This window comes from Podarcis melisellensis (genome assembly GCF_964234715.1).
Source record: "Podarcis melisellensis genome assembly, chromosome: 12".
NCBI classification, from domain to species: Eukaryota; Metazoa; Chordata; class Lepidosauria; order Squamata; family Lacertidae; genus Podarcis; species Podarcis melisellensis.
This window is the reverse complement of record NC_138544.1, coordinates 29,593,114-29,620,060: the sequence shown is the minus strand read 5'-3', so window position 1 is coordinate 29,620,060 and position 26,947 is coordinate 29,593,114. Positions and strand designations below refer to the sequence as shown.

General features: G+C 42.1%; 1 protein-coding gene across 7 annotated transcripts in view; it reads right to left on the bottom strand.

The window, feature by feature from the left end:
* Window positions 1-5,674: 5,674 nt before the first annotated feature.
* The window catches only part of ETV1 (ETS variant transcription factor 1), a 91,257-nt gene continuing 69,984 nt past the window's right edge, over window positions 5,675-26,947 (bottom strand). For all 7 annotated transcript variants that reach the window (XM_081883376.1, XM_081883378.1, XM_081883377.1 and 4 more), the window contains 5 exons: window positions 17,933-18,001; window positions 16,671-16,739; window positions 11,986-12,155; window positions 11,236-11,337; window positions 5,675-8,995 (listed from right to left, as the gene is read on the bottom strand). In XM_081883376.1, the coding sequence (XP_081739502.1) occupies window positions 8,774-8,995; window positions 11,236-11,337; window positions 11,986-12,155; window positions 16,671-16,739; window positions 17,933-18,001 (632 nt within the window). In that variant the 3' untranslated portion in view covers window positions 5,675-8,773. The remainder of the gene's footprint in view (window positions 8,996-11,235; window positions 11,338-11,985; window positions 12,156-16,670; window positions 16,740-17,932; window positions 18,002-26,947) is intronic.

Here is a 26,947-nt window from a genome sequence, read left to right as displayed (position 1 = left end):
CTGGAAATATTGAACCTGCATGCAACTCAGATGCTCTACCCTTTCCCTGGATGCCCTATGCCCCTTGTTTGAGACTTCTTAAACAAGAGGTTTGATTAGATGTAGCACGGAGGGTATGTGGAAGGAGAAGCGAGATCACGCCTTGCCTCCTGCACGTGGCATTTGTGAAGTCTGAAAGAGTAATAATGTGTGAAGAAAATGTCCCGGACTCACCAAATAAACATGCGGTGACAATAGGCACACAATTTGTGTGAGCACAAGTGTTTTCATGCTGAACACATATAGGGCCCAGTGACCACAAGTGGGACTGATGCGATCTTGCTACACATATTCAGAGTGGTGTCTCAGCAGTGGTTTCTATCCCAATGCCTTTAAAGCAGGTTTGGGGCCCTCCAATTGCTGGGGCTGCTGGGAGGTGTCGTTTGGCAACATCTGGAGGGCCAGTGGTTCCCCAGACTGGCTTAAAAGGAGCAGGCAATAGGAAGGAAGGGAAGCGAGGAAGACAAAACAGTGTTGCTATAGAACATCATATTTTAGATTGCTTATATTTTTGTAAGTTCACAGTGCGCTCAGGTGTTGCCTAAAGGTGAAAAATAAATAGGTAAATGATCATAGGGGAAGTGTATCAACACACCAGTGCAAATTCATTCGTAAGTAGGAACATCATTTTTACTAAATATGGTTTTTTAAGAGAATTGTTGTAATATACCATTCCAGTGGAACTTTGCACCCAAAAGTACCGGTAAGTTATCTTTTCCTCTTTCTGCTTCTCAAACCATTTTCTGTACTTGTAGTAAAGCTCACATGCCTACTTTCTACCTTGCTCCATTTTTGTTGCTGTTTCCCATCACTGAAACACCTTTCTTCCATCTCCTAACTCTCTTCCTGTGTTTTTAAATCCAGGTGTTTCTTTAAGATGCTTCTATTCTCCTGGCTCTTTATGACTGAATCTTCTCCACATTTACTTTGATCTTCAGTGCCTCTAGTCTTTAAGAACATAGGAAGCTGCTGTATACTGGACCATTGGTCCATCTATTATTGCCTACCCTGTCTGGTAGCTACAGCCAAGAAACATTCCCAGCCCTACCTGGCATCCTTCTACATGTATTGCGTTCTCACAGGCAAGTCCATTGTTATTTTTAATTTTTTATATACTGTGCTAGCAGCTGTATTGCTCCTGTGGGAGTTTTAAGGTTCTTCAAGACATTTTCAGAGGAAAATATTATCGGCGGTTTACCAAGTCGTACACCATGATGGAAGACAAAGGGGGTATAGAAAGAAGAATTAAAATAAATACATATGGTACCATAAAAAGATAGCAGCTATGGGAATGGTAAAGGAAGGATTGGTACAGAATGCTAATGACTAAGCAACAGTATAGTTGAAAAGAGGAAATGTGGATATATGGAGGCAGCACAGCTGGCAGCCATTTATAGATTATTTATTGAAATGAACATAATATCACATAAGGGGTAAGGTCTCAATATTGTCAATAACAGAAGGCATTACAAGGAATAGCAGCATTGTGAGTTTTAACTTACAAATGCGGGTTTCGGTAGTATTTTGCATTATTCTGAATGAAGTGTAATTTGGTGGAAGGGGAAGTCTTGGCCTGACTGCTGAAGCCATAGAAAATAGGATCCTGCAACCAGAAGAGTGAAGGTTTCTGGGGCAGAAATGGAGCCCCTGGTCTTGTTCACACTAATCTTCTCCGAAATGGGTGACCTCTAATTGGCACCATTCTGCCTTCTAAAAGAGGTACAGGGAAATCTGCTGACACCCCCCCCCCAGCTACAGAGCTCTACAGCTATGTGTACCTAAGGATGGGAGAGGAACGCCAGAGACATCTTAAAGCCTGTGATCATACCCACACTCTCTATTTAAATCACATTTAATGCAAAAGGCTTCCCTGCCCGCAGAAAAATCATGGAAATTGCATTTTGTTAAAGGTGCTGGGAACTGTAGCTCTTGGAGGGGGAAACTGTTGTTTCCAGGATCCCCTGTATGCTGTGATCTTAGCCAACCCCATAAATCCTCTCACACAAAAATCCACAAAAAAACCTGCTAAAAATGGGCAGCCAGACAGACTCAAAATGGGCAGTAATGGGGTGGTGGTGGGGAGAGAGCTACAATTCCCAAAATGGTTTAATAATCAATCCCCTTTCCCAGGGAACTCTGGGGATTGCACATCTGAGAGGCGTACAAGGTTACCTCTCAGCACCTTGAACAAAGTGCAGTTCTCAATATTTCTTGGGGAAAGCCATGGCTGTATTAAGTGGTATCATAGTGCTTTAAATGCATAGTGCAGATGGGGCCTAAGCAAGAAAGCATCTATGCACACGCAAGGGGAATGCACCAGTGTGAGACATATTTTTTGTGCAAATTGTAATCACACACATTCCTTGATGGTTAAAAGACAACACCACCTGCCTCTAAGTGTTATTTAACCTGATTTGTATTCAGCTCAGCAACCAAATTTAGGGGTCAGGAAGTGTTATTTGGCCCCTGTCATGTTTGCTTTATGGTCCTTCTTCTCCCGTGGGATATTTACTTCTTGATCCTCCAGTGACAACAAGCCAAAGTCTATAGCAAGCCACAACCACCCAGAAGTCCTCTGCTTCTGGAGAAGATTTGGTGCACTCTTCTTGCATTATGTTTGAGCTTGGATATCAGTGCATCGTGACTCTTTCCTGTGCCATTTGGGAAAGGCCAAGTTGGAAGAGCTTGTGCTATTGCTCCTCCTTCCCATCCATTTCATGTACGACAAGACCCTCGGCAATCTCCCAGTGTGCTACGCCTGGCCTCCTTTATGTCATCTACGAATGAATCAGTCCCAAGCTGCTGGGACATCCTTGCTCTCACTCATTCCAAAGTGTACCTGCTCCTTACTCATGGACCGATTTGTAAGGAGCCAGAGCAGATGGCTGGCAGTTCTTTCCAACTCTATTATTTTGTGTTCTCTTTCTCAATTGCTCAGATTTTCTGTTTTACTTTGTCCTTGATTCTCTCTCTCTCTCCCCCCTCAGTGTGTGTATAAGTGGGAGACGTGTGGAAGGATGTTGTGCATTTTTAATCTAAGATTTTTTTTATTTTCCCTTAAAATATTTATTTCATCTGTGCTGCAATTAAAATAATTGTTGTCTTCCGCTCCATCCTGACTCCTTCCGAGGTGCCCTTTTACTACCATGCAATCAAGTGTCACATTTCAAGATCCTGTTTGGACAGGCTGAGTTTTACATTCCAGAAGAGCAATTGGGCTTTCTTTTCTGTCTCCCGCTCTGGAATGCCAGTCATTGTTTCCAGAGGAAGAATTTGCTATTATTGTGAATGGAGAAGGACTGCGGTGCCTGTACCTTCATGGAATCGCAGTGTCACAAATGCATGTGGTGGTGGGGTAACAAAAATGAAACCCCATCACAAGGCAATGGTAACATGGCAAATAAAATGGCATTAAAAGTGGTAAGGAAAGAATGCAAAAGGCCTGAGAGGATCAAAGCAAGCCTTCCTTCATGAGTGTTGCATAAGCATAGATAATTTTAACTAGACTATCTCCTTCTATGAGAGGTTGGTGTCCCAACCTGACCTGGCAAAAGGCACTCCATGCAACTTAGTTCACGTGGAACTCAAATTCTAAAGCTAGCTCTAATAGCTCCCACCCCACAGGCTGCAGACACAATCTCCTTGAACTGAAACACTGTCTGCCCACGAAACCCATGTCTTGTCAAGGCTGAGTTTGTTTTTTGGCCCTCATCCAGTCCATTCCAAGCACAAATTCAGCCTTCCTACTTCCTCACCTGATAAAAGAGAATTAGAATTAGCGTGGGTGGCGCTGTGGTCTAAACCACAGAGCCTAGGGCTTGCCGATCAGAAGGTCAGCGGTTTGAATCCCTGCAACGGGGTGAGCTCCCGTTGCTCAGTCCCTGCTCCTGCCAACGTTCAAAAGCACGTCAAAGAGCAAGTAGATAAATAGGTACTGCTCTGGCGGGAAGGTAAACGGCGTTTCCGTGCACTGCTCTGGTTCGCCAGAAGCGGCTTAGTCAGGCTGGCCACATGACCCGGAAGCAGTACGCCGGCTCCCTCGGCCAATAAAGCGAGATGAGCGCCACAACCCCAGAGTCAACCACGACTGGACCTAATGGTCAGGGGTCCCTTTACCATTACTTTATAGCGATGACACCTTACCCTCACCCCTAAAATCCCAAGATGACCTCCCATAGAAGTTTATGTAGATGTTGAAAACCATGGGAGATAAGTGAGGTCCTGTAGGATCCAAAGCACAAAATGTAATGGAACTGAAATAATTGGATGGAAGGCTAAATATCATAGATCAGATCTTGTTTCTTGCAATTAGCCTTATACATCAATGTGGGATTATCTTCTATCAGATCTTGCTCAAAAGCCTTTTCCTATTCCAGGTAATGAACACTGACCACCTGAGGGTTGATCTTCAGTTATCAGGAGCTCTTAGAATGATACTATAAAATTATACCCCTATTTGACTCTGACAGGCAACAGTTTCAGATGATAAACCAGTGCTATCCAACTTCCTTCTTCCCCTCTGGGCTTGACTCTAGAGTCATTAGCTTTCCATGCCACGGGGAAGCAAACTATCTTTCAGTGGCTAAGTCCTTTGAGTTATTTATACATTCAACTTGTAACCTGACCTCTCCTGATTTTTTTTCTAATCTTCCCCACATTACAACCCAGCCCTCATTTCTCTCAGTCTGCCCACTACAAGCCTTGACCTCTCCTTATTCACCATATAGCTGTTTACCCACCACATGATTTCTCTATTCTTCCTTTTTCATTGTAGTATTTCTTCCTAATTACGACATTGCTTTAATTATTTGAATATCTTTCCCCCAAAAGTATGCATAGGTGTTTAAAGAAACCAAGCACTTTTCTAAACTGATTGCCCCATGGTACTACAAAGTAGTACTTCTTAGTGAACAAAGAAAGGATGTTGATGTGACAAAATGAGAACTTATGGGGTTGCCGATATGTCATCCATGGGCCCAAAGTTGTACTCCAGATAAGAGTGCCATTGTCCTACTGACTTCAGAGTATACTGCTCTTAAATTGCCTCCTTTGAACATGCTTTATGGAATTTGATATTATACGTTTTACATAATACGTTTTTAAATATTTAACCTGCTTTCTTTTTAAGACAGGAAGCACCTCTGTAAAATGCTTTTCTTCTAGGTCTAAAGGTTTTACTGGAGAACTCTATTTTAGGGTTGTTTTTTGTCTCTGGATTTTCACTTTTTGAAATATGGCAACACTACACTAATTCACCCATCTAAACATTATTTCACCCATCTAAAGGAAAGGCACTGTTCAGATCATTCAAGAACCATGATTAGACCATTTCTGATGGTCATCGAATTCACTCTTTCTTATTTTCTTGCCCTGGTCCAACTCTAGTTGTGCTTGAAATGGTATTTATGCATGGCTAGTTGTGCCAGGGTGTGCTATGGGGTGCATTTTTGACATTTAAGTGCACATGATCAATTGGCTCCCATTGTTCCTGAGTCAGTAAGTGGTGTTGCTGTTCCAGATGCAACAATGGAATATTTTTCTTCTGCTGCTGCTCCAGAAAATGGTTTAGTTGTCTTGAATCGATGAAAGAGTGAATGAACATACATAAACACCACGAGAAATCCAAACCACCACCTTTCAGAAATCAGCTGCCAGATTTATTAATCTACCTGGAAAATGTGGAATAAAAACAGAACTTAAAATAAACTCTTTTAAAAGGTACAGTTTCAAAAGGGTTAATCAATTCCATATAACATCTTTTTGTACCATTTCCCCCACCCATCCACCCCACAAATTCATTCAATGGTGGGTGAAGTGCCTATTTTCTTCAGTGAATCACTACCTTATACAGTATATATAATTTTGTAAAAAATAGTATTAGACATTTGAATTAATGTTAGGCTTCTTTTTCTTTTAAACCACCCGCCCCATTCACCAAATATACATCTCTTCCTGACAATAAATGCTGCATGCCAATATTGATGGAATCGAAAGCATTCAAATAACTTTTCATTCAAAGGGGTTCTATTTCATTGAAAATAACGTCTACCTTAAGAGTTCCCTACCCCACACTATACTTCTTCAGTCTCCGTGAGCCCCAGCCAGTATGCCCAATTATCAGGAGTGCTAGGAGTTGTAATCCAACCTATTCATGTATAAAGGTACCCCACCTTAAAAATTGGCCCCTCCTGTATTATAGCTAGTTTTGGCCTATAGACAAGCTGACTCTTGGCCAAAGTGGCTGGAGCTGATAGGAGTTGGAATCCAACATCATCTGAAGAGCTACAGAGCTCCATACCCCTGGTTTAAAGGTTCTAGTCTGCACCTATGGGTGCTTTTTGTCTGTTCTCTTATTCGTCAATTGGAGCATTAGGGCTATTGATTATTAGTGGGAATAAGGTAAAAGGCTTCCTATTGAGGTTTCTCTAGGGGGTTGCATGCCCTGGATTTGTACACATGCACCTATTAAGATATCTTATGCTTCTAGGTGTATTAAGACGCATATCCAGTGTGCTTTTCCGTAACTGTGGTTTATAGTGGCTAACACTTTGAAATGAATTGCATAATAAATCATGTATAACTGCACTGGTTTCCTGACCGACACACAGTGCAAAGTAAATCTCTACCTCAAGGCATCTTTGATATCATGTCATTTACAATGAAACATTATTTCTGAGGCTAACGATTATGGAGTCCCATTCTCAATTTCCTTTTGCTCCAAAGTTGTTAGCATCTGGGAAAGATGGGCATGTGGGGGGTAGATACTTGGAAGATACTGCCTAAAATACTCACTGGACAGCTCAAATCTCATTTCTATCCTTTTCAAACTAGGAAACTCAACGTTTCAGAAAAGGTGTTCATAAATATTTAAAACTTTCTCTCTCTCTCTTTTTATATGTAGAATAAGGTGTTTTTTGCTTTCACTATTACCCTTCTCAAAATTAAAAAATTAAAAACATTGTAAAAAAAAAATCAGAAAAACCTTTAAATCGTCTCCCAAACGTATCTGATCACATTTACATTTAGTGTCCAAAAAACAAAAGTTTGATTGATAGCATCAGTGCCAGCACTACAACATCATACAGCAAAGTCATTGTATTCTTTGACGCTTTGTATAAGTCTCGGCTCCACTGAAAGGTATAAAATGTTCTGCAGAGCTCCTCTTAGCAAGCTGAAGCTTACTATTCATTTCTCAATGCGCGTAAAAGCTGCTTATAGAACAGCTGTGGCATAAGCTATTTTTTTTCCTAAGCAATAAATGGTTCAAGTCATCTATTTTGTCCTGAAATGCTACCTGTAGTTACAGCATTGCTTATAAATGGGCATAGTAAATTCAGCAAAGAGAATATTACAGAAAAAAAGACAGCAGCAGAAGCATTAGCATTATCTAGTATGTATATAGGTTATCAACGCAACACAGCAGTAAAAGTTTTAAATGCATATTAATGGGTACCATGTCCAAAAAAAAACATTACTAGAGTACCTATTTTCGTGTATTGGATATTTTGCTCAAGGAGTGCTTGCTGTGGTCTAAACAGCATGAGATATGTGACCTAGTACAGTTAATTCCTATCGATTAAATAACTTATTTATGAATAAAAGTAAATGGAAGGACACAATGCGACTTCTTCCTCTGTGATCACAATTCTGTTTTCAGTCTTGAAATAATATCCAGAATGGTTCAGCACATGGCATTACTGTACTCAGGTGGCTCTGGAAAAGGCTAAAAGGCTTTACATTCGCTGTACTTGCATAGCAAGATGGCACCAGATACAAGGAGCGAAACCACAATCCGCTTCAAGCCAGGAATAGTGCTCTCCATTCCACCCTGAATGCCTTCCTTAATGAGCCATTAACGAGCACAAGGCAACAGAAACGATATGTAGAAACATTTAAAAAAAAAAACAGAGGGGAAAAACACCCCCCCCAAAAAAATATGCCTTTTGGAAAACAAAACCAGAAAGGTGCACTAGCACTTCTAGCTCCTATCTAATTCTGCAGCTTCCAAAACTGGTCCACAGGTCAGCAGCAGAGCCCACACTTTGCATGCACTATATTCCAGGTCCGATCCCTAAACACTTTCTTGTAGGACTGGGAAGGACTCCGGCCTGAAACCTTGGAGATCTGCTCAAGTCAGTGCACATGCAGTACTGAACTAAGCTGGAGCAAATGGTCTGGTTCAGGGGTTTTGTTTTTTTAAAATTCAGGTGTAGAAAATAGACTAGGGTGTGGCAAAAAGGGTGTGGCCGGTCAGGGCCATGCCTGTGGCTAATAGAATTTCCCAAGTCGTGTACAAAACGGTTATTGATCACATCTAGAATTAACTGTACTATGGATACCCAGAGAACTTGTACAATATCTTGAAGCCAATATGAAACAGAAAACAGACATGATACAGCTTCGTTGTACTTAAAACCTGTATGTTCTATTCCCAACCTTAAGGTGGGGGGGGGGCACAAACCCACCCTTTTCTTCTTGTTCCACAGAATAAAATCAATAGATCCCAATCTCCCCCTTTCAAATAAAGTGCACTGTCCATGGGAGACCATAGGAGTGATGCAACAGGAAAAGCCCCTTTATAGTACTATTTTATTCTTTTTAATTCTTTTTTTGTGTTTGTTTGTGTTTTATTTTTATTTTTTACAAAACCAACTTAAGGGGATTCGGGTTTCCTCCTGGTCTCATGAAAGAGGAGAAGCTTGGGGTGGGGTGGGATTCTTCAGTGTCACTGCAGTTAATATACATAGCCTTCGTTGTAAGGGTGGGTGTTGCAGCAGCCTCCTTCCTGCATGTAGACCATGCTCTCGTCAAAGTGGGAGAGTGGCACGGTGTCCTCTTCATTGATATGGCGCTCCATGTCGGTCTTCAGCAACGGGCGCTGGTTGTCCGGGAAGGCCATAGAGAAGAGGGCTTCGGGGTCGCACACAAATTTGTAGACGTATCTTTCTCCAGCAACCTTAGGGGCAAGGTCAGAGAAGGGGGTGGGAAAAGGTTGTGAGAGGAAGACGTGGAATCTCCTTCCAGAAGCAAGATCATGCACTGTTTCATCCTCATGTGCAAGAGAAGCAGAAGACCCCGGTTAAGAGGAATGAGAGATCGACCAATTGCACTGTTGAAATGCAACACTTTGCAATGATCACTTTATCGCCTTTCTCAATCCAAGCATGGGCAGCCTTCTGGTGGTCAAGGCCAGAGGCAAGAGTGAATGAGGCAGCAGGTGTGATTCTTACTTTTGTATAGAAAAGTCACAAGTCCCTTTTACACTCATGCACCTCTCTCTATCGTCCATTCAGGCAAGCAAGAAACATTATTGAAGTTGAAGGACACATTCCAGTCCTTATTAGGGCAGCAATGGCATGATCAAACTGGAATAAGTAACCACAGGTCTAGGCCTCTCTTGGGACTCTTCCCAGACCACACCCTTCAACAGCCCTGATCCCTCCTTGAGTGCTCTTGCATCTCCAGAAAGATTCCTGCCTGAAACCCGGAAGAGCTGCTGTTCGTAGACAGAACCGTGCTGGATGGCCCAGTTGTCTGATCTGTTATAAGGATGGCAGAGATCAAATTCAGGGCTGAAACACAGCCAGGAATCTTTCTGGAGATGCCTCGGATATTTTATACGCAATGCCGCTTGAACAATCCAAACCACAGCCTTGTGGGAAGGGAAGGTGTCCTCTGCCCAAGGGCTTGTGCAGCAGCTAACTTTCTGTCTTGCATACAAGTACCGTTCATGAGGGTGTGTGGATCGATTGGAAAGGAGGCGTGGATGCACTCTGCTCCAGGCAAACTGCCCTCAATCTGCTCTTCCATCAGGTATACAGAAATGAAGAGTTGCCAAGGGCAGCACCTCAGAGTCACAGAGTCCCCTGCTTCTCTGCCAAGCACCAGGTCTCCAGGGGCAGAGGAAGCAGCTCGGGTGCCTGGGCCTCATAGGGGCGGGGTGCACTGCGGGGCCTTCAGAGTCTGCCTGCCTCCTCCCACTCAGCCACACTACAGCTGGGGGGGGGGGAGGCAGCGGGCAGACTGTTTGGGCAGGAGAGACACATGGCTCGGGTGTGCTGCAGGCCCCGTGGTGAGTGCTGCCCAGCATTTTGTCACCCCCCTCAGTGGTGACACCCAGGGTGTCCCGCACCCCCGCACTCCCCCCTGCAGGTCTCTTAGTGCAGGCCCAGGTAATTGAGCTTGAGCTTTCATAGCCGCCACCTGCCACAAACCACCACTGTCAGCAACAGCTGCAGAAATACAATGTTTTCTCCTGCTAATTATGCTATTTTAAATGTGCATTCTATAACTGACCTCCTTTAGTAATGTTTTATTTTGACAAGCTTAAGGTATTTTTTGTTGTTCACTTTCCTGCGTTACATGTGTATTCTGTACTTGACCCTCCTTTGTAATGTCTTGTTTTGAAATCTTTAAGATATTTTAGTTTCCTGTTAATTATGTTGCTTCGAATGTAAATTTTATATTTGATTTTCTTTCTGTAGTGTTTTATTTCTTTTTCTTACAAATATAAAGCATCATAGGAATGGAAATAATAATAATAATAATAATAATAATAATAATAATAATAATAATAATAATGTTAACATGTAGGCAAAGTCTTGTTCTCTATACTGATTATTGTTAAACGGGTTTTGAGCTGGGACTGGTTTTAAGAAAAGCAGTTCAAATGTTTTTAAATTAAGAAATGCAAATAAATGTGTTGAACAAAGTTGCCTTTTTCTTGTCCTGCTTCTTGTTTCCCTAAGCCTAGCCTACCCCACAAGGTTGTTATGAGGATAAAACAGGATCTTTGGTGGGTAAGGGGCAACATGTAACCCTGAGCTCCTTGAAGGAAGAATAGGATGAAAATATCAATAATAAAGGAATGCTATAAATAAATAATGTGGGTAATCTGTCAGGGTGTTTAAGAAGATACAAACGGGTAGATTTCAAATCCAATACAGAATGTGCGATTTTTGAATTTTCACCAGTGTGGTGGTGAAATTCTACATGTGGGCCCATGGATTCTGCATTAAGAGAAAGAAAAACCTCCATTTCATAGCAGATAAAAATCTTAAAAGGTTTGCAGCACTTCCCTAATATTGGTAACAAACCATTTCAGAACAAGGCAATTTACAACAGCTTTGCCCTTATAAACCCAGTTTATAGATGCAACATTCCAGTGAAATATTTAACACCACATTAACTGCTCACCTTTTGCATGATTCCCTTCTCATAATAATAACGAAGAGAACGGCTAAGTTTATCGTAGTTCATGGCTGGCCTGTTTTTCTGAATCCCCCAGCGACGTGCCACCTGTCACAGAAAGAGATTAGCACTGATTTGTTAAAATGTATTTAACAAGCAGGCCGTACAGCAGCTGCATTCTACAAAAGAAAAGGCAACCTAGAGGTCAAAACTACAAACCAAAGGTTTTGTAATACAGAAGTCTCAGTGTTCAAGTATGCAATTTATTCCAGAACACAAGTGGAACTGGCAACAAGGTTCCAGCTCTGCCTTATTCCAGGATACTCCCCACTGTGCATCATAATTTATGCCTGTCACCTTTTTTCTAAACTAAAAAGCCCCATCACCATCAATTTATTATTTGCTCTTCACCAGCAGGTACAACAATGCGGTACAACAATGTAAAATTCAGTTACATTCAAAAGAACAGGCTGGGTCCTGAAAACACATATCTCAGGTGTCAAGGGCCCAGGTAAAGAGGTGCTGTAACCTTTCCTCATAGGGGAATTGCTCCACCCTCTTCATCATTTTGGCTGCCCTTTTTCCAGTTCTCCCTTCCAGTGTTTGAGTGTCCCATGGGAACCTATCTTAAAAGTCCACTGCAGCATAAACGTACTAGCTTCTATTTTGAGAAGGAAAAGTATACTTTGACAGAACAAGGCATCAATGCTCTTCAGCCAAAACCTTCACACGCATTCCAAGAGAGATGCTGCTCACCTCTTCCGGTTCGATCAGCTTGAATTCCATCCCTCGGCCAGTCCAAGCAATGAAGTGTGAGTTCGACGGATCATCAAGGAGGGCGACCAAAAACTGCCACAGCTGAAGGGAGCCCCGTCGCTGGTATGTGGGCCCCTCGCGGTACATTCCTGGCTCCTGCTTGATATCACCTACACAAAACGAAACAGAGCTTAATGAGACTCAATTTGTCACATCAAGTATCAACACAAGCCAACACCTGCAGCAAAGGAATCCATGTTCCTCTAGCCTACAGTACTGAGTATCCCTTTGGCAATGGTCCAGCACACAAGATATGGGTACAGGGTACACAAAGCAATTAATAAATCACTATCAACTTAGCCAAATACGAGTCTTCCAAAAGTGGCAAAATTAATTGCTGTCTCACTTGTTTGACCCATTCCCGATCCATGCAAAACCAACTTGCAAACATCACGCAAGACTTAGCTTTGAAAGACCGTGACCCGCTTTTATAACAACTTGAGTATTTGAGGGACTCCATTTGTATACAGTACTTTCCACAATCCCTCATTTGGAAACGCAATGTATGATTTATATATCTGCAAAACCCTATGACTGAAGTGCCTTTAGCATGCAAATTCTTCTAAGAAAAATTTGACAGAGTATTTGACTAGGACTTAAACAGCGTGAGCTTTATGTACGTATGGGTATGGGTATGCAAATCCTGCGGATAGACAAGTTCCTCTTTGGCATATTGGACTTGCATGCAAAATGGGTTCATATTTAGCATGGTTTAGCTGTGCATTAGCAATTCTTCTGAAAAACACTATATCAATTGCTAAGGCAAAACAAGAGCAATCTGAAAATTTATCATAAGTTGTCCCCAGCGGGGAAAAAAGCCAACAAAACTCAAATGCTCAACAGAAGACAGTTTTTAATATAATCTCACTGAGAAGCTCACAGAATTGTCAGCTGAAAAGCTCAGAAGTAAGATTACAATTCCCCCCCCCCCACTAACGAGGACTGCAATGCCTGATCTTCAAGCAAAAATGCATTATTTCCCACTTTGATGCAAAGTACAGAATCTATATAAAAAGCATCCTGAAGCCCTGTGCTATGGTACATAACAACTTTACAGTAATCCTGTTCATACAGTACAGGCAAAAGAAGGCTATTCACAACAATACGCTTACAAACATGCTAGCACCCCTATCGTTTTGAACCAAATAGAAATATTGCTATTCAAGTGCCCTTCTTTCAATTAGATCCTTACTGCTGTTTACATCTGAGGAATCTGTAAACAGATTAAAAAATGACTGAAAATCTGATTCTTAAGTAGAGGAGTAGAATTCAATGTTCCAAATGTTATTGAGCCAATCCTTTGCTACTGTCTGCTGTTCTTTGACCCACCCTTTGGATAGCACAAAGGGTTGATACTTCATGACTGATACTTTATGTCTTCATGTCTAAGCATTCCACAAGGTGTTGTGATATGTCTTGAGAGGGACACAGACATATAGCTCCTGCACATGCAGAATAGAGTACAGGAGGAGCGAATGAGTATTTCTGAAAGCTAAATTAATTCTTCTGTCTTGCCAACTTACATTATTTTAAAGCAGCTTGCAGCCCAGATAGGCCTCTGTTGCTGTTTTGACCAAGCCATGTCCACCTGCCCTACACCTTTATGGGGCAGGTAAATATATGTTTGGGCCAAAAGGGGGCTTGCAGGCACCAATAAGCATATCTGTGGCTCATGAACCTGTGAACAGCACTATGCAAAAATGGGTCACCCAAGACTATTGTGATTGGCTGATGGGCAGCCCAGCTCAACTGTTAAACTCTTCCCTCAGTTTACGGTGCCGGGAGAGAAAAGAAGGACCCAGAGTGCTAGTTGGATCCAGTTTCACACCCTTACTTTACATTATATTTGGTGATATTTAACCATATATGCAAGAGCCAGACATGTCCTCATTGCTAAATGGGAAATTTGCAGTAGAAGCCAAAAGAAAACAAAAAACTAGGACTCCAGGGTCTGGCACTCCAGGAAAAAAAAAAAACAGGCAATATGAGCTGCTAAAAAAAACACCATAGTTAACATATGTTGAATTCCCAGAGTACCAGGCTGACTTTCAGGAAAGTCATCTGCATATAGATGTGTCAGCCTTATGTTAGCAAAATCAGTTCTAAAATGGATAGGAAAACTAATTTTTAAATTGTGCAGAGAAGTGCCACCTCCACTGGGTGAAGAGAATCCAGAATATGATTCAGAAGCAGGTATGCCCCATCCCAACTAACATTTCATGTCAGAACCCTTCCAAGCTGTTAGTAAAATCAATTCATTAACATTAGTGAATCAAAGACAAATGCTAACAGGTCCCTGTTCCCCCCACCCCTACGTTTTTAGCTGTTCTTATTTCATCTGCAAGCCACTTTGAGCTGTTGTCAAGGAAAAGACAGAGCCATAATAAATTTAGATAGATTAGATAGATAGATAGATAGATAGATAGATAGATAGATAGATGATAGATAGATGATAGATAGATGATAGATAGATGATAGATAGATAGATATAGATGATAGATAGATAGATAGATAGATAGATAGATAGATAGATAGATAGATGATTGATAGATAGATAGATATAGTTAGATGATAGATAGATGATAGATAGATGGATGGATAGATAGATAAATATAGAGATATATAGATATTCTATATTTTCTTGTTTGAACTGTGAGCATTCAAGGGGAAAAAACCTGAGCAGGTTCTTAGGAGGGAATATGGTCTTTTAGATACAGCAGTTCAGTATCAAAAAAAGGGTAGTACATGTTGAACTCTGGCATTCAAATCCTGCCACTAATATGTAACATAACTGTATGAAAATAAAATAAGTAAATTTTCCAGCTCTGGGCACCATGAAGATGTGGAATAATCTCCAGCCCACAGAGGAAGGCTCAATTTGCCCCCCTGGCACAAAAGAGCTTATGTCACGCTTATTATAACAATAATTATAATAGCAGAAAAAGAAGACAACCCCCACAGTGCACTCCACAGCTGCACCATATAAATTAAACAAACAAACAAACCAGGCCATTGGCCAATTAAACAGTCTATGGTCTTTTAATTTTGTTTTCTGGGGAAAGGGTTTATTGGGTTTTTGTTTGTCTGTGTCATTACGTTATGTGTTTTGTGTTTTCATTTTGTATTTTCATGCTGCAAACTGCCCTGTGATCTTCAGGTGAAGGGTGGTATATAAATAAAATAAATAAAAAAGAAACAAAACAAATACCATAAGCCCAGGCCCATATGTGAAAGACAGGTGGTGCATACCAGTGAAATAAATAACACATGAATTCAGCCATTGGTCTTGCCTCCTCCTGCTGCTAACCACCTCTTCCACCTGTTCTAGTAGGGAAAAATTAACTGAGCACCCTGCAACTGGATGGCTAGGATGAAGGAATGTTGCATCACTTCCTCCCTTCCCTTCAGAGCTTGGTGGAAATTCACTCCCCAGCAGAACGGGCGGAAGGGTGAAAAGCGACCCCTGCGCAAAGTAAAGGAAGGAAGGAAGGGAAGGAGAGAAGGAGGGAGGGAGGGAGGGAGGAGACGGAGGGAGTGGAATGACCTTTTCGCATCTCAGGCACCTGGCTGCAGAGTGCTTTTTTCACTGTCCTCAGCTGAAGATAGTAGCAGTGGACTGGCAGGTGGGAGCAAGCCTGACAGCTGAGCTCAGTTCCAAAATGGCATCCACACACGTCTTTCCAGCTGCAAGCCCCATTTTCATTTTATGCCTGTCTTCACTCTTTGGCAGCAATAACTAACATTGCCTAAATTATTTTTAGCTCTGTACCAGTATGGATATGACACCATACCTGCAACTAAATCAATTAGCTGTTTGTTTTGCAAACCAAACTCCCCCAAAAGCTGGAGAGTGGCACAATTACTGTGAGAAGGAACACCGGTCCAAATTCCTTTGGCTACAAAAGCAACATTAACCTCATTAGCGCTTCTCCCCACAGAATACACGCTGGATTTATAGCTAATAATGAGGAGGCTATGTTTTGTTTCATAAGCCATTTGATACTAGTTAGCCATCCCCAAGAACGTTTTCAGAAAAATAAACGGATATTATACATTCTGCTCTTTAGGCATCAGCTTCATTAAGCAAACTAATGCAACGTTCAACAAAGCACAGCTTTCTCTTTAAACACACAGAAACCCCTGAATAGCTCTGTGGCACTTGTGTTCCATAATTCATCTCTTCATGGATAAAAAAAGACAAGAGTTTGCATTAGTCATCAGTAAATCCAGAGTAGCTGCTTTCTGTTCTGCTTCGTTAATTAAAGGATCAGCTTTCAATAAATCTCTAATAACAAGCTGTATGTGATCATCAGTGCAATGGAAATCCTCCTATTACTTCTCAGAACAGCCAGAACGACAGTGCTTTATCTTGTCTCTGCGTACAGAATCTCTTGCTAGCAAAAATAGAATGACATCTTATTGAAAAGCAGTCTTTGGTTTCTGGAGGGAAAGGTCAGTCTTTGGTTGGACATGCGACAAATGGTCTATTAAATGGCCTGGAGTCAGAATGCTGCTAACCTTTCATTTAATTTCATTTTTACTATCTATCAAGGAAAAAGAAACGACTCGTTTACGGTTCCAGCTCTCCGCGCGAAGAAACACAAACACACAGGCATCTAACATACCGTCAAATTTCTCTGGAACAACACAGGTGTCATCGTAAAACTGTCTCGGCCCTTTTTCATACATACAACCTGGAATTTTTTAGGAGAAAGAGAAACGTATTTACCAAGCAGAATGGGGGGGGGGGAAGGGTCACCAATTTAAAGCAGGCATCCCCATTAAAACTAAGCAGTAAAGGTACGTGTGTATGTTGTGTTAGTCTTTTTGTTGTTGTTGTTCCAAACAAGAGAATGCATTAGTAATGGAAAGTCCTGTGCAAAATACCAGCCTCCACCATTAGAATCCCCACTGCTGCATATTCTTAAAGCGGTAGTTCTGCCCAGTGAAAAAGGCAGAAATGGGAAGCTTCATGTATCAACTGAATTTTCCAAGCAATCGCCCACAAGCCTAGCTGCTCATCACACCACCCTCTGATTGTGTTGCTGTTGCATACCAGGAGGAACGTAGCAGAGGCAAGGCGGCAGCTATCCAAATGTGCTGGCAGGAGCACCAGACTCCGCTGACCCATCCTGGTATGCAGCAAAATCACAGTTGCAGGAGGTTCAGGTGAGCAGCACGACCCCATCACTCTGTCCAGTACTGTCACCACCTCATATGGCCTTGCCATGAGAAGTTACCAGAAGAGGCTCAGATGCATACAAGAGAGTGTGTGTGGGAGGAGAGACACAGTATAGCTGCTCATGGTCTTGAAAACCAGAAAACCCACGGTGACATGTTTGCTTTGCCAAGAAGGTTGATCCTTGAGGAAATCACCATGGGTGAGAATTTGCATGTACTCTACACAGTGTACAGTGCTTCTCCACACAGAGAGAAGTGGTCAAGGAAAGCCTAGTCTTTATATGTTCTCACTTCAAAATAAAAATCAGTACCCCTTGCTGATGGGTTTATAGCTTCAAAGAGGCACTAGTTTTTTGCTGTCTCGAGGCTATATCTTAAGGGATGGGCTTAAATTGCCAGTTCAGGTGTGTGCCTTCAGGTAATCACAACATGGCTGAACATGAAGGAAAGTGTGCTGCAATTTAAACATATTTTTCCTATGTTAGAAAAGACATACAAGCTCCAGAATTTCTCCTAGAGCTTTCTGGTGCCTGTTCTGCAAAAGGAAAAAATAAATAAATGCATGATTATAACCATCCTTATTTATAACCTTATTAGAATAGGGTTTCAAAGGCAGCACCATGTTCCTCTTTTTTATTATGTGGATACCTAAATTTTGCTTCTGGACAAAACAGAACTACACACACACACATACACACTTACATACCTTCTGTTCTGTTTTGGTGAGCCAGGAAGCCTTCTTGCCTCATGTAAATGGAATGGCAGCTAGGCACTTCTGGAAAGAGAAGGTAATGTGTGAGATTTCAACATACAGTTTGAGAGCAACATTCTGTAAGCAGCAATGCATAACCTTAATTGTTACTGAGAATAACAATATATAATAATAACAGCTGTTGTGGTAAGAGATCTGGAGCAAATGCAAGGCGCCCATTGGATTTGCACTAAGAATGAAGCTCCCACTAGTGGAATGCTGCTTGCGTGAGGAGGACTGCTGTAGAGAGAAAAAGAGCACACATGAAGCTACAGGGAATGGCAACCTGTCACCATTTAGGAGTTTAGAATAGCATGTGGAAGGCAAAATAAAGGAAAGGAAAGGAAAACTATAATGTGATTAATATAAATCATACCCAACATAGATCATTAAACAAAGTATAGTGGTACCTCAGGTTACATATGCTTCAGGTTACATATGCTTCAGGTTACAGACTCCACTAACCCAGAAATAGTACCTCGGGTTAAGAACTTTGCTTCAGGATGAGAACAGAAATCGTGTGGTGGCAGCACAGTAGCAGAGGGAGGCCACATTAGCTAAAGTGGTGCTTCAGCTTAAGAACAGTTTCAGGTTAAGAACAGACCTTCGGAATGAATTAAGTACTTAACCCGAGGTACAACTGTATTTAAATCATCACTGAAGATTTGGTGAAGCTCATTACAATTAGTAGGCGAAAAAGAAAAACTAATAAAGTCCAAATAAAAAATGTAGTTGTATGTGAAATTTGGTATAATATGGCATAATAATTCAGAATCCTCCTTATTGAACAACTGATATAGCATGCTTTTGAAGGACTGTGGCTAGATGGGACAGAAACGTACAGCAAAATGATGAGTTTTGAAAGATTAGATATTTCCACAAAGAACAGTGATCAAATTCATTAGCAAACTGATCATCACAATCAGCCTCAGAGTCAAGTTTCAATAAAACTTCTGACATGCCTAGTGAAAAAGGCTACAGGTGACACATGGTCAGTTTCCATGCTAACCAAGTTGAACCTGTATACCCAGAACATATAAACATATGATATTCTAATGATTCAGCATATACAAAAGGGAAGTGATCAGCAATACCACTGGGAGTGGGTTCTACCAAAATCAATACAGCTGCCGTACCCAGGCTGCAATTTACTAATGCGGCTCCACCTTGGTGATAGCCTTGTTCTGCCATGTGCTGGCTAAACAGAAGAAGGGGGAGGCATTCACCCACAGAACATCCACCTGTAAAAACAGATCAATTCATCCACATTAAGGTGCCATGTAACTGCTCCAACCCAGGATTCCAGTAGACAAGAGTTTGGCACCTTAATTTCCTGTGCCACTACAGCCCAGTCTGGCAGACTTAGCTCTGAACCTCCAGGATGCTATCATATTTGCCGAGGCTCTGATCCTGTCAGCTATTGCAGTATTGTTTCAGCTCTCTGCAGAGGCTATCCAGATGGCCTGATAAAGCACTAGCCTCACTACTGGGCCATGCAATAGGAGCAGCTCAACTATTAGAGAGGACCTTGCCAACTTCACTTTTGGAGTCCAGTCCCTGCCTGTTACAACCTGCTGAATCTGGCTTTTTTCCTTATCTTGGACTACCTTGGTTCCCAAACACCGAAAACCCAGAAGTGTTCCGCTTTTTGAACGTTTTTCGGAAGCCGAACGACTATTGTTTCCAGGGCGCCTGCACCAATCAGAAGCTGCACCTTGGTTTTCAAACATTTCAGAAGTCAAACGGACTTCCAGAAATTGACGCTTTTGTTTTTGCTATCCATTTTGTGTTTTTGAGGCTTTTTTGGTTAATTTGTTTTTGTAACTGTGTGGAACCCAGTTCAGGTACTGATTGATTGATTGATTGATTGACTGTGGAAATGGATAAAAGCCCCCCATCCAAACAATGACTACAATCAGGAAAAAAATTAATTTAAATTGTTATCATCTACAATACTGTCTAATTTCTTTTTCAGTACAGTACATTGATTATTGCTTTCATTTTATGGATCAATGATCTCGTTAGATAGTAAAATTCATATTAAATTGCTGTTTTAGCGGTTGTTTTTAAAAGTCTGGAACGGATTGATCTGTTTTGTATTACTTTCTATGTGAAAGCGTGCCTTGGTTTTGGAACACTTTGGTTTTGGAACGGACTTCTGGGACGGATTAAGTTTGAGAGCCAAGGTACCACTGTAAATTATTTGCCACCTGGCCACTCAAACCATGCCAGTTCCTCTTGAACCATTAACCCTACTTTGCAGATCCTAAAACCTGAACACTTAGAGGCTCAAGTCTTGTTGGGTACTGACCATAGGAGCCAACTCCTAGGGGCCGAGGTCCCTTCAGCCCTCTTAATAAAATATTTGAGCCCCCCCCCCCAAGTTGCTATTCAAATGGGATGTGTGCGTCGTGTCCTGTGATCGATTATGCGGGTGGGGCAAGAGGGAAGCAAGTCAGAGATTGTCTTAGCATAACATGGGGACCAGCACTCGTGGTTTGTTTCCTCTAAAGAAACCACACATGGTAAGCCAAGAACAAACATTGGCTTCTGCTCACGGTTTGTTTCGAGAGAAACAAACCACGAGTGCTGGTTCAGATTTAACATTAAGCCAGCCTCTGGTTTGTTTTCCTCCTGGTATGGCACATATACGAGCAGCGGAGGAGTGAAGTGGGAACTTCTGAGTAGTTTGCAAAGGCTTCTTCAAATTAAACCATGACTTAAAATAAACAACATTTTAATATTACATACAAATGGGGACACGATGTACTGTATGTGTACTGAACTTACATTGTTGGTTGTTGTTTTTTTAAAAAAGGAATTTGACTCTTCAGTTGAAATATTAAATGAACTGTTTAAAACTGTATTATCTCTGTTAAATCTCACACTCTTGCTACAATGTAAGTATCTACACATACATGAAAACCTTTTGTTCTCTTACACTGCAATTCTCTGCACTCGTAGGCCAGCAGTAAACCTGGGAAAGAAGACTTAACTCTGAGTACACCTGCATTGCTAATAAACACATTTATGTTCAAAACATCCATCACACATATAGCACAAGCCTATGCAAGTTTACTTGGAATAAAGTCCTGTGGAGTTCAACAAGGCTTATTCCCATGTAGCCAGCATTTGAACCTTAACTATTTGAAAGCTAAAATATTGTTCAGTACACCATTGCATTCTGTTCTTCAATCAGCCACTGGAGAAGCATTCACATAAAACCTGCAACAGGACCAAACATAATTTGTCCAGTGTTGTGTGCAAGTCTTTTCCAAAACGCAATCCTGAATTTCACTGTTCACTGACTAGGGATGAGTATCAAGGACTTGGAAGGAGAAGAAAATGAGATTTTACACTGAATTCACTAAGCAAGTGCTCTTATTACAATGGAAGTTCATCTACCCATGATCTCATTCCACAAATTTTCATTACTCTTTTTCACGATGAAGTGTGTCTATCGCTTGGGACCTCCAGTGATTCAGAATCCCTATCTAAAAAGCAGTCACAAAACTCAAGACAGAACCCAGATGCAATGATTGACAGGAGGCTGCCATCAAAAATGAGGGCCTTGGGCTAAATTCTTCCTGTAAAAGTTTAGGCTGACTTACTTGTATTGCAACCTCATGTTTTGCATTTGCCCCACATCAACACCAAGGTTACTGCTTGCAGAGAAATCACACTGGTAAGTCCACCTGAACATTAGCAGAAGTGTGCGGTGAACTTGCTAAGTATCACCTCTAGTTCTCTCAGAGATATGCAGCTTTGGTGGGAAAAAGGCAAAACCACCTGTACAAAATGAGCTGCATAATAAGCTAGGTACATTTGCTAGGTGTGTGTTTGCAGGATAAGAGAGTCAAAGTTTTATCTAACAGATCTTGATTTACGATTGTGGCATGTAGCCCCAGTTTCCTGGTAGGGATGCAACAGGAAATGTTGACATTAGAAAAGGAGGAACGAAGGCACAAAAAAATGCTCAGAGTCTTGGGTCTGACAAGCCATGGCTTACTCAACCAAAAACATTCTGCCTGAATTCCGCCAAGCGACTCTGGAATTCCCTATAGTGGGGAAGCACTAAACTCAGGGAGAGGGGAGCCAGGGCTGCTGCAACAAACGACTGTGCAAGCCTTGGGGAGGCAGAGATGCGAAGGGGCCTCAGAGGAGGGAGGGAAGGAAGGGACAGAGGCCAGTGTTGCCTGCGGCACCTCTGACCTTCATTCAAGGCACCCTAGGGTACCATGGCACACTGGTTGAAAACCACTGCATTAGACTGTATGTTGTGTATGTCTGGTTAGGACAGGGTTTGGGAACCTGCAGCCTCAAAATGTAGCTGGACTCCAACTCCCATCAGGCCCTGCCTGCATAGTCAATGGTCAGGGATTATGGGAGCTGTGGTCCAGCAATACATGAAGAGTCAAAGGATCCCCAGGTCTGGGATAAAACTAACAATTGTGAAGAGGCAACTTGTATTTAACTACAGCATAAGCATATGATTAAACAATCCACAGAGGACTGGGGCGGGGGCGGGGAGGGATATGTCTGAGAAGACTTTGTTCCTTGCAAAGTACCTAAAGTCTTATTATTCTAAAGTGCTATTGGTTAATTTATGACTATCAGAATGGGTCAAACTCTAATCAAATTGTAGAAACATTTCCAAAGTGATTATTCAATCAAATGACTAACATGGTTAATTAGGAGCCATAAACATTGCTCTGAAGTTCATCAAAGTAATGACTTGCCCAGAAAAATTACTGCCAATTAAATTGCCTTCTGCTTTCATTTCTACTTTATCTAATAAAAAGGCCAACCAATGAAATTTAACATTGCAGTTTTAAATTGTGCTAAATGCTTGACTAAGACCCAGGAACAGGTTTAACTACCTAACTGGGGTTACATTAGAGAGCAGCAAATGAAGAACAGAAACTGTATGTTTACTTCTTGTTTCCAAGATGTCCTTTAAAAGAGAAAAAGGAGGAAAGGAAAGATGCCATGCAGCAAAGTTTAGGCACTGGTTTCATGATGGAATGAATCTGTTGGGCAGAACAGAGCCATTAACTTTTTAGATTATTATTTTTTTAAATTGCACGTTTCCACCCCTCCCAGCATAATTCAGCAGTTCACCTTCTATATTTTGCTATAATTTGTTGTGCACAAGACCTACTACCCTATGTCAGATTAAAATCCACTATGGAAGCAGAGTTTGAAGAAGAAGAGTTTGGATTTGATATCCCGCTGTATCACTACCCGAAGAAGTCTCAAAGCGGCCAACATTCTTCTTTCCCTTCCTCCCCCACAACAAACACTCTGTGAGGTGAGTGAGGCTGAGAGACTTCAAAGAAGTGTGACTGGCCCAAGGTCACCCAGCAGCTGCATGTGGAGGAGTGGAGATGCAAACCCAGTTCACCAGATTATGAGTCTATCGCTCTTAACCACTACACCACACTAGCTGCCAATCCACTTTGTTTGTGCGCAGAGGTCCTGGATTCAGTCCCCATCATCTCTGGCTAGTGCAAGGAAATGCTCCTGTTCAAAACCTTGCAGAGCTATGGCCGGTCAGTGTTGGTAATGCTGACCTAGGTAGACAGTACATGGTAAATGTCAGCGCCTTATAGCCCTACATATGAGTTTAAGCAGTGAGCAGGAATCAGAGCAACAAATGGTGGGGTGGGGAGGAATCTGCAGCAGTAGTATTCAGACTGCAAAACAACTTGCCATTTTGAGCCATATGCGTGGTCTATGAACAGAACGGTACTTTTCCATTATAATTTTTTAACCTAGGACTTCCCAAAGGACACATTTTATTCAATAAGCCTAAATCCTGAGGCCGGTTTCTATGCCAGAAGTTGCTACTCCTATCCCATTGCCACGTGGGTAACAGAGAACATTGGCATCAACGAGGGGGTGTGGTCAATCAAAACCTCTGTTCCTTCATGGCCCTGGCAGTTTTAACACCCCTTGCCCGAGACAAGAGAAGATGAAGTATTAGTCATCTGGTAACCTGAGACGTCTAAAGATGAAAGTGTTGTTTTAAAGGAAGTTTGTTGCCTAGAAAATAAAGAGGAAAGAAGTCAGGCGACTTAAGAGAATCAGCTGGTCCATAAGAAGGAAATACAAATGTGTCCGTCCGATAACATTCACAGGGGAAATCCCTTGCACCAGTGACTGTTTTGAAACCAATTGTTCAACTTTGGCCCTGAAGCACTGGGTGGAAAGATGTGAGCTCAGAGACACTGTGCCTAAGCTCACACTGTCTCTAAACCCGTTTCCCTGCCTACCCCTGGGACGCAGCATATAGCTTGTATGCAAGCCATATTTTATGGCCACTTTTGCCTCTGAAACAACTGTTTCATCTGTCTTGTTTGTGGCAGGCCCCAGGTTCAATCCGTGGCACCTCCAGGTAGGCCTTCGAATGTTCAGTCTGAAACCATAGAGATCTGCTGCCCTGAGCTGAATGGACAAATATTCTGAATCTGTGCAAGGCAGTTTCCTGCGTTCTTTTGTAATTTTGAGCTATGAGACCAGCATGGTAAAATGTGTTCTGTCTCAGAGCAAAACTGGGCCAGTTGACTGTGGTTTGGCCAGCACAATTAAATCCTCCCATCCCTGGCCAGGGCTTAATTATTTATTCATATCATTTATATTCCACCTTTTCAGCGGCATACACTGAAGGGTACTGTGTGGGATTCCCCCCTAAATGAAAGATACTTTGGCCCTCTCCTCCTCGTTTGGGTATTTGGAGCATTTTGGCACACTGGGTGCCTCGGCTATTTTTGCAGTCATAAGCTGAAATGAACAGGGGAAGAGAGCAGGATGCTTATCAGGCAGCAGAACTCTAGACAACATCCATTCCCTACGATGTTTTCAGTTTAGCAATTGTGCTCCGTTGCTTTACTTGAGCCACAAATTGTTAAGTTAGATGCATAAATCGACACGGCGGCATCAAATATATGGTTCGTGTTAAGCAGAGCTGAACCATAGCAGCCCTTCCAGACCATAAACTTGTAGGAGTGTAAGAAGCGATCTTGCGTAAAGGGAGAGCATAATATAAATGGAGACGCGACAAATCACTCACAACTGTATTCCTCACAAAGTTGGAGGAAGTAAACTGAAGCAGCAGCAAGATGTAACAAGTAAACAGGGCGATGGAACCAACTTGCATTGTCTTAGAGAGAGCGAGAGAGAGAGATAGATAGAGAGAGAGAGAATATGCTGAATGTCTCCTATCACCACAGCATACAGTGGTACCTTGGGTTACAGATGCTTCAGGTTACAGACTCCGCTAACCCAGAAATAGTACCTCGGGTTAAGAACTTTGCTTCAGGATGAGAACAAAAATTGTGCAGCGGCAGCAGGAGGCCCCATTAGCTAAAGTGGTACGTCAGGTTAAGAACAGTTTCAGGTTAAGAACGAATTAAGTTCTTAACCCGAGGTACCACTGTAGAGGATTAGAACTCAGATGCTTTAAAAGAGGATAAAGTAGTGAACACAATATACCATTTAAAGCACTGTTCCCCCTTCTCAAAGAACTCTGGCCACTGTGGTTTGTAAAGGTAAAGGGGCCATGGATGGTTACATCCAAAGGCAACTATGGGGTTGTGGGGCTCATCTCACTTTCAGGCCGAGGGAGCCAGTGTTTGTCCACAGACAGCTTTCCAGGTCATGTGGCCAACATGACTAAACCGCTTCTGGCACAACGAACACAGTAACAGAAACCAGATTGCATGGAAATGCCATTTACGTACCTTCCTGCCACAGTGGTACCTATTTATCTACTTGCACTGGTGCACTTTCAAAGTGCTAGGTTGGCAGGAGCTGGGCCAGAGCAATGGGCACTCACCCCGTTACGGGGATTCGAACCACCAACCTTCTGATCAGCAAGCCCAAGAGGCTCAGTGGTTTAGACCACAGGGCCACCCACACTGGGAATTTTCATTCAGTTGCTGGGAATTTTCATTCTGTTGGAGGTAAACTACAGTACTCAGAATCCTTTGAGGGGGAAATATGTGCTTCGAATGTGCACAGCATTAGACAAATGCATGGAGAATAATTGCACCAATGGCTTCCAGCCACAGATGGGAGGCAGAATGCTTTTGAATGCCAGCTGCTAGGAATCACAACTTGAAGGGTAGGGAGAGCCCTATTGTACCCTGGTCCTGCTTGTAGGCTTTCCACAGGAATCTGGTTGGCAACCATGAGAAGAGGAGCTGGAACTGGGCTCATCTTATGTTCATAATTCAAGAATCACATCTGAATCGGAGCAGGGGGGGTCCGTTTAAGATCACAACCCTTTTTCCCTACAGGGGCCAGATAACTATTTTAGGGAGGTAAACAAGGATGGTGTGATGGCAGCAATATGTATTTCCTGTTAATCCCAAGCATAAGGCGAGATGGATGTGGAAATTTAGCGCCAATTTTTCTCCCTGTCTCAAGAAATTTGCCTAAAAACACAGACTTGTTCTATTTTCAGCCTGCATAATTATGATAAAGACCTTCAATTTTACATTACCTGACTGGTACAGTGCAATGCAATTTAAAACCAGTGACCATATCTTGGAATCGGCAATAGCCTTTGAATATTGAAAACAGGAGGAAAACCCATAGGATGTATTTATTAGGGATACAGCTTATTGACTCCAAGTTGTTAAATCTATTAACTGGAAAGCTAGTTTGGCAATTGTTCCACAGATACCATTGCCTTTTGCACTGATGCAAAATCCCGCCAGCTTGCAAATCCCGCCAGCTTGTTCTATTATAGTCACAACGTAATTGATGGTTTCTGCTACACAACACATGTTCGTCTAATAGGGACACAGATGTGATAAATAGCAATGAGATATAGTTTCAGAAGGATGACACTAGTGCACTAGGGGGGAAACCCTAGCTTTCAGATGGGGAAAATATTCCTTCTTCTCCAGGAACACCTGTTTTGCATGTAGGTTGAACACCAGGTAGAACTAGGGCCATCTTAAC